General features: G+C 40.3%; 1 protein-coding gene across 3 annotated transcripts in view; it reads left to right on the top strand.

Annotated features, from left to right (window-relative positions):
• Positions 1–5,502: 5,502 nt before the first annotated feature.
• Rpi (Ribose-5-phosphate isomerase) overlaps positions 5,503–13,324 on the top strand; it is a 46,494-nt gene continuing 38,672 nt past the window's right edge. Inside the window, exons 1-5 of one of the 3 annotated variants that reach the window (XM_072286568.1) lie at positions 5,503–5,725; positions 9,166–9,226; positions 10,404–10,504; positions 11,816–11,871; positions 12,784–12,843. In XM_072286568.1, coding sequence (XP_072142669.1) covers positions 10,417–10,504; positions 11,816–11,871; positions 12,784–12,843 — 204 coding nt within the window. In that variant the 5' untranslated portion in view covers positions 5,503–5,725; positions 9,166–9,226; positions 10,404–10,416. Of the gene's footprint in view, positions 5,726–8,266; positions 8,288–9,165; positions 9,227–10,403; positions 10,505–11,815; positions 11,872–12,783; positions 12,844–13,324 lie in introns of those variants that run through there. The other 2 variants (XM_050193481.3, XM_055061877.1) reach the window with 2 other exon arrangements.

The following is a 13,324-nucleotide window of genomic DNA, read 5'->3' as shown; positions in this document are numbered from 1 at the left end:
CATGCTTGCAGATGAAACTGACGCTTCCCTAGCAAGAAAGGGGCACTCCTCCTCTATAGCTGTCCCTGGGACAGGTTTAAAGCCTTTCCTGAAGAAAAGCCTTAGGAGCTATTGGCAGCGCATATGGAACACTGAAACCCTCAATAAACTCCACGTCTTAAGTCACAGTTAGGGAATTGGCCACCCATTATGAAAATACAACGAACTGAGGTCATTTTCTGCCGTCTTCGAATTGGCCCCTCGTATGGAACACACTCTCACCTGTTGACTGGTAATGAATCTCCTATTTGTGGTAAATGTGGCGAGACGCTGACTGTACTTCATGTTTTAATAGGGTGCCAGGAATTCAAAGCGAAAAGAAAAAGCATACTCGTACTTTCCTTTAGCGTATAAACAACATGTTCCCCTCCACCCGACAATGTTTCTTGGCATAGAACCGTTTTTTGACCACAAGTTAGTTTTAAGGTTTCCTCATAATGTCCGTACATCGCCAGTTATCAGCTCCCTAGATTTGTAGCTCATCCTTTCTCCAGAGGCTGCTGCTGCTGCGATAGAATTTTTACAGAGCACGTGCCTCTTAGCATTTGCGTTCAAGGGCGTTGTTGAGGCACCAGTGCTACTTTCACCTACACGTTTTACTACATCATCCCTACGTAACAAAAATTTATTGTCATAGCACACATCTGTAGTTATTGTCATTATTTTATACTGATATATTTTACGCAAGTTACAGCGGCTGATTTTAGGTCTTTTCACAGCCATGCTGCATCCACCATTTGCGCTTCATTTCTCCATTTCATAAACGCTTCATTGAAAACCAATAACCACGTGCATCGCGCTAATTGGCCATATCTGGCCCCTGCGTCATAAAACCACATACATCATCACCATCGTACAGAGTGTTGTACCTGGCGTTCCTTCTGGACAAAAGGTGCTTCACAGGCGAGCGTGCAGCTATAGAATGCCATTCTCATTTCATCGTCTCCTCGACGCCAAAGAGCTGGCGACGAAACTGTCACCTGAAGCTAATTGACAGCGATTATATGTCGCGTCTTCGTCTGTTCGACGACCCAGAGCTGACGAACGAGACGAGTTCTGGGCGGCTAGAAAGTCGAACACCAGTGGCGGAGTCTGGCGCGGTACGTGGTGCGACACCATGGACCAGTGACCGAGAGAAGTCCATCGAATTGGCAAGTCTCCAGCCATGGAACCCGTGACCGCTCGGACCCCCGACTTCACAACGAGAGACAAGTACTGTTTGATTTTTCTATGTCTAATGCAACTGAATTTTTGCACTCCGCCCATATCTGAATGCGGCCGGGAATCTGACCCACGACATGGCCCGCGTCACCAGAACGCCATAGCTGTCCAGCCGCCATGGCTGGTCTGGAGTATGTATGCGTTCGAAGTCATGCCTGACTAATGCATTGTGCATAATGCATTGATTTGGTTTCTTTGTTTTTGACCTAGTCAAGCTTCCAGTTAATTTTATTTATTTATTCAGGAACGTATATCGCCCAATTTGGCATTATTGTAGGGGGTATGAACAATAACCAGAATGAGAACATGGAATCTGTCACAGCTGTCACTTGAACATTCAACTAAAGCATACATCTTGCAAGGATGACGAAAACTTTTGCGGGAACATCCACAACACTCGCATCAAACTGATTCCACTCGCGAATCGTAAAGGGGGGGGGGTGGGGGGTGGAATGCACAAATACATCCGTACGACATGATATTTCTCGAACCTTTTTAGCATTATCAATTCTGAGCGATATGTACTGTGTGTTCATTATGTGGAACCTTTGATTAATACCAGTTATATCATGAAAAATGGAAGGGAGAAATTCTTATCGCAGAAATTTTCGACGCTGCTGAAGAGCTTTCCAACCTAGGTTATCATCATCATCATCATCATCAGCCTGTTTTATGTCCACTGCAGGACGAAGTCCTCTCTCTGCGATCTCCAATTACCCCTGTTCTGTGCTGACCGATTTCAACTAGCTCCCACGAATTACCTCATTTCATCGCTACACCTAGTCTTTTGTCGTCCTCGATTGTGTTTTTCTTCTCTTGGTACCCATTCTGTAACACTAATGGTCCAATGGTTATATAACCGGCGCATCACATGACCTGCCCAGTTACCCGCCGTGGTTGCTCAGTGGCTATGGTGTTAGTCTGCTGAGCACGAGGTCGCGGGATCGAATCCCGGCCACGGCGGCCGCATTTCGATGGGGGCAAAATGCGAAAACACCCCTGTAGTTAGATTTAGGTGCACGTTAAATAACCCCAGGTGGTCGAAATTTCCGGAGTCCTCCACTACGGCGTGCCTCATAATCAGAAAGGGGTTTTGGCTCGTAAAACCCCATAATTTTTACCTGCCCAGCTCCTTTTTTTCTCTTGATTTCAATTAGAATATCGTCTATACCCGTTTGCTCTCTGATCCAAACCGCTCTCTTTCTGTCTCTTAAAGTTATGCCTAGCAATCTTCGTTCCATCGCTCTTTGCGCGGTCTTTAACTTGTTCTCAAGCTTCTTTGTCAGTCTCCAAGTTTCTGCTCCATATGTCAGCACTGGTAAAATGCACCGATTGTACATCTTCCTTTTCAATGATAATGGTAAGCTTCCAGTCAGGAGCTGGCGATGTCTGCCGTATGCGATCCAACCCATTTTTATTCTTCTGTGAATTTTCTTCTCATGATTAGGGTTCCCTGTGATTAATTGACCAAGGTAAACGTAACCCTTCACAGACTCTAGAGGCCGACTAGCGATCCTAAACTCTTGTTCCTTTGCCCGGCTATTTATCATTATCTTTCTCTTCTGCATATTAATCTTCAACCCCACTCTTACACTCTCTCTGTTAAGGTCTTCAATCATTTGTTGTAACTCGTCTGCATTGTTGCTGAATAGAAAAATGTCATTGGCAAACCGAAGGTTGCTGAGATATTCGCCGTCGATCTTTACTCCTAAGCCTTCCCAGTTCAATAGCTTGAATACTTCATCTAAGCACGCAGTGAATAGCATTGGAGAGCTTGTGTCTCCCTGTCTGACCCCTTTCTTTATAGGTATCTTCCTGCTTTTCTTGTGTAGAATTAAGGTAGCTGTACAACCTCTGTAAATGTTTTACAAGGTATTTACGTAATCGTTCTGTACTCCTTGATTACGTAATGCCGCTATGACTGCTGGTATCTCTACTTAGTCAAATGCATTTTTCGTAATCTGTGAAAGCCATATAGAGAGGCTAATTGTACTCTGCGGATTTCTCGATAACCTGATTGATGACATGGATGTGATCCATAGTAGAGTATCCGTTCCTGAAGTCAGCCTGTTCCCTTGGTTGACTGAAGTCGAGTGTTGCCCTTATTCTATTGGAGATTATTTTGGTAAATATTTTATATAATACTGGGAGTAAGCTAATGGGCCTATAATTTTTCAATTCTTTAACGTCTCCCTTTTTGTGGTTTAGTATAATGTTTGGATTCTTCCAGTTTTCTGGAACCCTTGCAGTCGATAGACACTTCGTATGCCAGTTCTTCAAGCATTATGTCTCCTCCATCTTTGATTAAATCGGCTGTTATTCCATCTTCTCCTGCCGCTCTTCCTCGTTTCATGCCTTACAAGGCCCTTCTGACCTCATCGTTAGCTATAGGAGGAGTTCCTGTATCCTGTTCATTACTGTTTCTAATTGAGGTATTCTGACTCCTCTAGGTACTGTACAGGTCAGTATAAAATTCTTCCGCTACTTTTACCTATGTTTCAACAAGACACTCCCTCACCAGATAAGAAATTGGCTTCCCTGGTTCAGTATTCGGCCACCCCCTCCCAAATGGCTAATTCAATTACCCAATGGCCCTCAGTCCCCAGCAGCTGCGGAACACCTGACCAAGGCGGCGGTCAGACCTGTAACGCAGCAGAGGGTGCTAAGAATCGCTGGATCCGGACAGGCCGCCAATGGAAACTGACCCTTGCAACGTTTAACACCCGAACCCTCTCGAGCGAGGCTAGCTTAGCAGGCCTCTTTGAGGAATTATCAGACATTGTTTGGGATATCATCGGCCTTAGTGAGATTAGAAGAACTGGTGAGGCTTATACATTACTGAATAACGTACATGTCCTTTGCTATAGAGGTCTCCTAGATAAGAAACAATACGGGGTAGTATTCCTAATCCATAAGGACATAGCGGGGAACATTGACGAATTCTACAGCATTAATGAGAGGGTAGCTGTAGCCGTAATTAAGCTTAATAAGAGGTATAGATTAAAAGTAGTACAAGCCTACGCTCCAACATCCAGTCACGATGATGAGGAAGTAGAGCAGTTTTATGAAGATGTTGAATAAGCGATGAAAAAAGTGCAAACTCAGTATACTGTAGTAATGGGCGACTTCAATGCAAAAGTGGAGAAAAACCAGGCTGGTGAACAAGCAATTGGCAACTACGGCGTCTATTCTAGGAATGCTAGAGGAGAGATGCTGGTAGAATTCGCAGAAAGGAATAAGCTTCGAATAATGAACACCTTTTTCAGGAAGCGTAGCGACAGAAAGTGGACCTGGAAAAGCCCTAATGGTAAAATAAGAAATGAAGTTGACTTCATACTTTCTGCTGATTCCAGCATTGTGCAGGATGTAGAAGTGATAGGTAGGGTGAAGTGCAGTGATCATAGGTTAGTGAGGGCTAGGATTCACCTCAATTTGAAGAGAGAAAGAGCTCAATTGGACAAGAAGAAACAGGCCAACCTAGAGGCAGTAAGGGTAAAAGCAGACAAATTCAGGCTGGTACTTGCAAACAAATATGCTGCCTTAGAACAGAGAGATGATGATGACATAGAACTAATGAATGAAACCATATGAAACCGTAACTAGGTTGGCTTCAGAGGCAGCAATTGAAGTGGGAGGCAAGGCACCAAGGCAACCAGTAGGCAAGCTCTCCCAAGTAACAAAGGACCTAATAAAGAAACGACAAGAAATGAAAGTGTCCAACTCAAGAGAGAGGATAGAATTCGCGGAACTGTCAAAACTGATCAACAAGGCGAAAATAAGGGATATTCGAAACTATAACGTGAGAAAGACTGAAGAAGCCGTAAAAAATGGACGCAGCCTGAAATCGGTGAGAAATAAACTTGGCATAGGACAAACCAAGATGTATGCACTGAAAGATAAGAAGGGTAATAGAATCAGCAATCTCGAAGATACAGTAAAAGTAGCGGAAGAATTCTATACTGACCAACCTAGGTAGTCCATTCATGATGTTATACTGGAATCAGGGTTTTATAATTATAACTGAAAAAGCGCGCAGAACGGTTTTGTATGCGTTCAAGTTTATAAATTAGCGTTTGGTCATGAAGATCCCATACTGTACAGGTGTATTCAAGAATTGGTCGCACATTGGTGACGTACCGATTCTTTGAGGCCGTTTGAGGCTTATTTGAAATCCGCGCTACGATATTATCATCAATCTGGTGACCGCTGGAAGCGGCAGAGGGCGCTAGAGATAATGGTGGTCCTCTTTTCTGATAAAGTTTTCGTTCGAGGGTTAGGTTCTTTAGCCCCATTATCTTCGTTAGTTCGTCTAACAAATGCAAGACGTCCTTGTCTTTACGTGACACATTCACGGATAGCATCTAAGGTACCCATTCGGCTCACGCACAGTTCATCTGTCGAAATGGATCTTGTCGAGAAGGCTAAGGAAGCAGCAGCCCAGAGAGCAGTTGACAACCACATCAAAGTAAGTGCAGCAAGCAGCCGCCTGCCGCGCTTTGAGATATTTTGCGCGAGGAGTTGCAAAGTTCTTTTCTCCGTGCGCTTACGCGGGCATGGCATTCAACTTTCTTGTGTTGCTGCGGCGTGAATATCTGCCTACTGCTAATTAGAATTCACAGCGCATTGTATTTGTCTTTGCACTTTATTTACGTTACAGTTCTTCGCCGGCGCGGGAACGCCAATTTTTCTTACGTGTTGTGTTCGACGTTGATGTTGCGCACGTAGACTCACGCTTGCTCTAAGTTTACTTGCGTTGGAACTATGTCCGTCTTACTGATAAGTGAACAGCTATCTTAATTAATTAGCATATCCTCAAATGATACAATGACTATGATTAGTAAGCGTATTGATAACGTCAACCCTATCTTTGAACTCCTCTGTATTGTTGACCGGTAGGCAGCCAGAAATACGAGATGCGTTGAATGGAAGTTGTTTTGTCTTAGTTGAACCCCCTACTCAATAGCACAGCTTTGAAAACCTGCTCAGTTACGTGCTATTCAGTCTTACCACAGAGTGCGATAATAATGGTTAATTAAGGAAATAAAGTAAGACAAACCTTATCTCTGAGGTTGTGTCTGTTGCGGCATTGATGGCTACATATTACCATTCGACAAAGAGCCATATGTTATGAGTAGTGCTGCGAACTTGGCAAGGTCAGGAAGTAAAACTTAAGTTATACAGTAACAGCGTGCGTAAGAAAGGAACAAACAAAAAAGGCACATTAGACTACAACATTTTACAAAAGTGACAAACCCGTTATCTGTATAGATGACAGTGCAATATGCAGTACTTGGTAGCATTGACTTTGATCAGTGTGGCCAATCATTTCACCAACTGCACAAAACAATAATGGGGAGACAGCATGAAGATTCAATGTAAGAATGCTCTGGTGTATTACATTGCTAGGGTATAGTAATCAGCAGCAGAATTGGCAAATTTCTTATGCGCTATAAAAGAACAAAAATGCAAAACTGACTTCAGTATTGAGGGATATTGATAGGTGGTTCTGTCAATAGCTTCATGAAGTAAACCAGCAGAATCGAATGTGCTGATGTGGTTGATGATTTCACATGATATAAAAGTTTACCGTTATGTACTGATAAACCTAGCACTGAGCTTTGTTAGTTCTTATATTACAAAGAGGATAATGATACTTATAAAACCTATGGACATATTAGCCTTCATATTGCTGCAAAAGCCACAGTTGTAACTGCAATTGCGGGAAAAGGTTGACTTGAATGATATCATTTCTGATCTGAGTACTTTTGTTTTTTTCACATTTCTTAGTAGTTGTGGTGGCTCATTTTTTATGCTTGCAGGCTACCTGGCCCTTCACTGACCTATTTTCCCTGGCTTACATGAGATAAACAACGCAAAGCGACTCATTTGTCGTCCAAGTATATTGGAAATAAACTATAATTCGAATAATGCTCCTCATTCACCACACATACTATCTTCCCAACACCTTAAGAGAAAGCTTTAGTTTGGGTGCTCCTATCTAAATACATGTAACAGGAGAATTCGTTTTTCTCTGCAACCACTGCACCAAATTTGGCGAGGTTTGTTGCATTTGAAAGAAAAACTTAAACTCTAGTGACTGTTGGTATTGAATTCTTGATTTAGGTTGTGAATATTTTAACAAAAATCGGCAAAAATAGAACATTTTCAGAAAATCAAACTGTTATCACATTTACAACTCTGTGACTCAGCAATGAAAGATATCACAATTCTGTGAATTGAATATAATAGTACATCTAAAGCGGACAAAATTGATGTTACATGTAAATCTAAATATTTAGAAATATGAAAATACAGCTTTTGCAGAACCCTTGTACACAACGTAACAAATTCACGTAATATATAAATTGACACATCGAATTTGTCTGCTTTGAATGACCTAATGGATGCCGTTTACAGAACCGCAAATATGCAGAGCTATTCATTTGTAAACTTCGTGCTTCTATTTTTTTCAGACTTGCAAACATTTGAGAATATTTAACAAAATTCAGGCCCTAAATCGAAATTCCGCTTCCAACAGTCACTAGAATTTAACTTTCGCAATTGCAACAAATTTCATTAAAATTGGTCCAGGGATTATCTCGGAAAAATGTTTTTGCGTTTTACATGTATTTGAACAGACTGTGTCTGTGGGCCCGAGGTAAAGCTTCCTCTTGAGAGTTGGATGAGAGGGAGACATTTTTCTTTGCAGCAAATGAACTTGCCATGTTTAAGAAAATACTTTGTAAAGGAAGAATTTGACAATTTGTAACTTTTTAGAAAAAAAATGAAGCAATATGCTTACTGTGCCTTTTTTTTTTCTTTGCTGTCTAAGGAGAGTTAATTGTGAAATTTTTAAAAGGATTTACGGGTGCTTTTTTATTTAATTTTTTAATAAAGACAACATTTGTAAATTGAAAGGAGTAAAAAAAAATATTACTATGCCATTGAAAATTGTCGTATTTCTTTGTAGCCTGTACAGCTATCTATGCAACAAATTTGAAGAAGCGGAGGTACAAAAACAATGGAAGTAAGGAATCCTGTAATTGGGGAGGTTTCGAAAATGCACTGCATTCCGAATTTTTCTTATATGAATCCTGCTTTATTAGGGCACTGAATCCTCATGTACCATACTCATTATTTCTGCTAGGCACATAAAAAGCTTTATTGTTATTGTTTCAGTATTCCGCTTCTCTCCTTTCAAACATGGAAGCAGATGCTTTCTGGGAAAACAGTGCCTCTGTCTGGCACCTTTGAATGACTTTTTTTTACTGTGAACTAGCTTTTTTCTTTTTTTCAAGGATAACTTTGTGCTTTTGACTGGTGTGTAAGCAATATTATAAAATTATGTTATACAATTATATTTTAAAAGAAATTTAAGATGTGAAATATAGCCCTGGTATTGAATGCTGGAATCGAAGTTACATAATAAAAGTTTGGAGTTAATTCAAGGTGCTGTATCAATGTCTGAATGCATAGTTCATTTTGGCACTATGTAACCAGTGGCTGTATTGTGAAAGGATTCTTTTCCTTCTGTTATTAATTTATTATTTGTCCCACCATGTGGCCGGTACTGGTGGTAATGAGGGTGCGGCCTCGTGCAAGCTCATGGCTGAGGCTATAAGAGTGGAAAATAAAAGTAGTTACCAAATCTGATGGCAATACTGCACTGGAAATATCTAGAGGGAGGTGGATATGTCCTCTGGCATGAGGAGGGCATTAAGGGTAGGGCCAGCTAAGCACTTAACATCAGGTATATGGCATTTCTAAGTAAATGAAAGGCATAGTGGCTCTTTTTTTGTGGTCTTGGATAAGGAATGACAATTCTGAATTTGTTGCTGGAATTTTTTTCACAAATTCTTGAGCACATGCTGTTCGTGTTGATGGCACGTGATCTATATCTTCCAGAACAACTACATTGTGGGCATTGGAAGTGGAAGTACGGTAGTCTATGCAGTTGAGCATCTGGGTACGAAAAATTTTATTTCTTTCTTAATTTGCATGTTTTGTATTTTCCGCAAAGGGCCACATTAGACTATGCAAACTAGAATTTTAGTAGCTGTTATGCCTAAACAGTTCGTAAGGATAGGCCTTGGTTCAATAAGTAACATAAGCAAAATACTTATCGCCAAGTCACCATGTTTTGATAAAATGAGGTTAAGAAACCTTGTGTTAAGCCTAGATAAATTAAATAATATTCTACTGTTCAATAGAAATGACATTCTCTCAGTGGTCAAAATCATGTGGAATGTTATTTTTTATATGACCAGCTTTCGTACACATGCACAAAAAAAGAAAAAGAAAGAAAATGTGTTGGGGGTTTTTAAGAGCGATTACTACAACTATAGGCTGGTTTCTATCTTTCCTCCTTGGTTTGTCATAGAAAAAGTTCGTGCAAGCATGGCTTCATTCTGTGTTAAATTTGACTTTATAAATGCTGCTCAGTTTGGTTTCTGTAGAGGGCATAATACGATGGTGAATCAGAAAGTCATTGCCCCTATTTTTTATTAGCCAAAATAAGGTACATACAGGTAACTACAAATATAGCATACTATTCTACGTACCTTACACTATTTTTCCACAGAGTCCCCACACCGGTTCAGACATTGGTCCCATCGCAGGACTAAATTTGAGATGCCCCTGTCATTGGTTGGCGGCGCACGCAGCCTCCCCAAACGCTCATTGTCATGCAAGTCTTCACGGCCTTTTGCGAACTCGCAACACCACCACCTTAGGCTTCTCAAAGCAAGACACCTTTCCCCATACGTGGGCTGCATTTCCCTGTGGATTTCGACGGGCATTCGTCCTTTGCTCCATAGAAAACGAATCGTACTTCATTGCTCGTACGCCGTGGATGTGTGAAGCACAACCGCCATCTTCCAACAACTGACAGCAGCGCTGTGCCGCAAAGCTACCAGCAGATAATGCCGGTCTAGTCCAAGAAAGGCCCACCACTAGGGATGGATATTTTGACTTCGCGTAAAAAAAAAAAAAGGCGGGGGCAACGACTTTCTGATTTACCCTCATACAATGAATCTTTTGGAAGACTTCAGTGGTTTCCTCTGTGATTAAATTGATAACATAAAATACTTGTTTTGTAGGTCTGTGTGTCACTACTGAGCAACTATTGTCGTCTTGGCCTGCAGGTTACAAACCTTGATGAATACCTCTGTCCGAGTAGTAGTGCCTCATGATGTGACCATGCTCATCGCATCCTCCCTAATTTTCTACAGGAAACTGACTTCTCGTTTGTAGCACATTTCTTTCTTTGCGAGTGAAATCAGACTTTTTTTGTATTTTGTAATTAGTGTGACGTGAGATTACTTTTTTTTTTCTATTCCTACTACAGTACTCCATCCTTTGTTGATGTCTTACTTTAGTCTGTAATTTGTCATCTTGTTCTTTCTTTCCTCTTTACTCCCCTTTTTCCAATATTCAATTTATGGGCATCTATACCTGCCTTCGTAAAGAGTAGGTAGGTGTTATGCCCCTTTTGGTGCCAGTTGCCAGCCTGCTTCTTCTCTAATTTCCCTCACTGTCCATTGTATATGTTTTCAAACTGGATAATAATAATAATAATAATAATAATAATAATAATAATAATAATAATAATAATAATAATATTATTATTATTATTAATTGCATTTTTACAATTTACCAGTGACTGATGTAAGAAAAATGGTTTGCAAAACCCTGTTCAACATGGTTTGACTAGTATACATTAGCATCTCCTTACAACTAAGATCATTAGATAAAATACTCAGAAGAATTGCATCTTGTATTGTTTATGGAACTATTTATCATAGGGAACAGGCTCAGCTAAGCGTGCCACACCATGATATGCTCATTGTTAAGAAATGGCTTATTTTTAAAGTGCTGCATAAAAATTTTTCGCACACTTTTACTGATCTCAATATGAAAAGTGGGACCCTGCACCGGGTGGAAAAATATTTCGTCCCTTGCATTTAGACCAAATGCAAGTAAAAAAAAAAAGTTTTTTTTTATGTTCCTTTTTACTTTCATAAACTACAAGCACAGTCAAATGTGGCTTCCTTAACAGAAATTAAGATGTTCTAGAGGTCACTGGTTTTGGAGTGTCCAGCGATTCTCTTCATGCTCATTTTTATATAGCCCACCGCAATGCATTTCGTTCATTTATCTGTTTGCTGAAGTTTGCTATGTATACTGGCCTTTCTGCAACATTGCAGCTTTGTTTTGTAAGGATTCAAGCTTTAGTCTTTACCCAGTGTTGTGCTCCCGAGCTGCGTAAACAAGCAGCCTTTGCTTATAATGCACTTCATTTACTGTTTCAAATAAATTCATATTATTATCAAAGTATCGCCACATAAAGCATCTTTGAGTACATTTAGAAAAACAAACCAGAAGTGTTCATGCTAGCTTTAGAAAAAAAATGGCGGAAGAAATGCATACTAGTTTTACTATGGCCGTGCGGTAATGTCCAAGGTCAGATGTTTTCAAAGGTAGTACTTTTTATCTTTCTTAATGAGCTTGTGCATGCTTCTGTCTGTTGTCTCATAAGTATCTTTTTCTTCACTAGCTCGTAGGGTAAAAGAGCATGGATGGAAGATATCTTGTGTACCTACATCATTTCAAGTAAGTTTTGTCTAGAGGCAGTAAACTGGTCATAGTGACTGAGTGGGTATAGCATTGTGCTGCTGGGCATGAAATCATTAATTTGGTTCTTAGCTGCTGTGACTGCATTCAAAACACCCTTGTATTGATTTTGTGCACATTTTGGTACATCTTAAAGAATGTAATTAGTTAAAATTAACCAGTGCCCCATATGTCGTAGCCCAGGTACAACTTTAAGACATTGGATGCCATAGTGTCCAATGTCCTGCTGATATACAACACAGCATCATCTATGCATCATGTTGATGGATTTTATTCATTGTGGTTTTGACAGCATATGTAGAAGACGTTAACTGTACCCTTTGTTGCACTCGTACAAGACCGAGCCATTGATCTCGGCTGCAGTAAACTGCTTATCAATTTCATCGCTTGCTGTAATAACGTAGCCTGTGTAGACAGCCTTATTTATTTTTGTACATGCACACATAATCGAAAGCTCCTAAATATGCTAAAAATGTCTGGCCACACTACTTTGCTTTCAGTGAGTAGCTCATTGAGGACATCTCTTCAATCACAAGAAAAGTTAACATTTCTCACCCTGATAATCACTGTGCAACAAGTCTTGAAAATGCAGAACAGCAACTAGAAATTGTGCTGCAGTAATGTGAGGGAAGTCAAAAATATTTTTTTTGTGTGTGATTAGCATGAAAATACATTTGCTTTGCTCTCTGTTATGTTGGCCATTGTTTCTTAAGCTTCAATATAAAACTCGATTTCAGTTGGTGGAGCAGCATGCCTTGAGCTGTTCATTGCATTAGAATGTTGAGTATTGTCTGTAGTTTCATTTTAACAAGGCTGAGACGTTGCGAAGCTTTTTCTTATCGAGGTTTAAATGATTGCTTTGCTGGACACAAAACTGTTTTGTGTTCTTAGGCTAAAGAACTGATTCGGAAACATGGCCTTGTGATGACAGATCTGGAAGAAAGCCCCGAGGTGAGTTTCATGTGTGTATTTAAACGTGGGTCTTCACTCTGAAATCACAAACAGAAATGCTATGGAATGCAATATGCCATCTTTAGTTCTTCCACTTCCAAACAATAAGCATGTGAAAGAAAAATAGTACCACTTTCCTGCAGACCCACTGGCAGTTGCATGAGTATGGAAAAGAAGTACAGTGGTCGCAGGTGTCAAAATTGTGCCAAGATATGATTAAAGAAGCACTGACATGACTCATCTTTTTTGTTTTTTGCCTTAAATGAAGGTTCACAAACTCTGAATTTTTTTTTACAAAATGTCAGAGCACCCTAAATAACTTGTATGTTCCTGTTTCTGTGGGTTGGTTTTGGTTTTAGTACCCTGGAGGTGCATGAGTCGTGTCACAATACTGCTGCTTGCTCTGTTCCTGCAATTGCTGCAGCTGCCATATGCAAATGCGGTCAGAAGAAACGGGTGCAGCAATCTCATTTATTTTTTT

This window comes from Dermacentor andersoni, chromosome 1 (genome assembly GCF_023375885.2).
Source record: "Dermacentor andersoni chromosome 1, qqDerAnde1_hic_scaffold, whole genome shotgun sequence".
Taxonomy (NCBI): domain Eukaryota; kingdom Metazoa; phylum Arthropoda; class Arachnida; order Ixodida; family Ixodidae; genus Dermacentor; species Dermacentor andersoni.
This window is presented reverse-complemented; position numbering and strand designations above follow the sequence as displayed.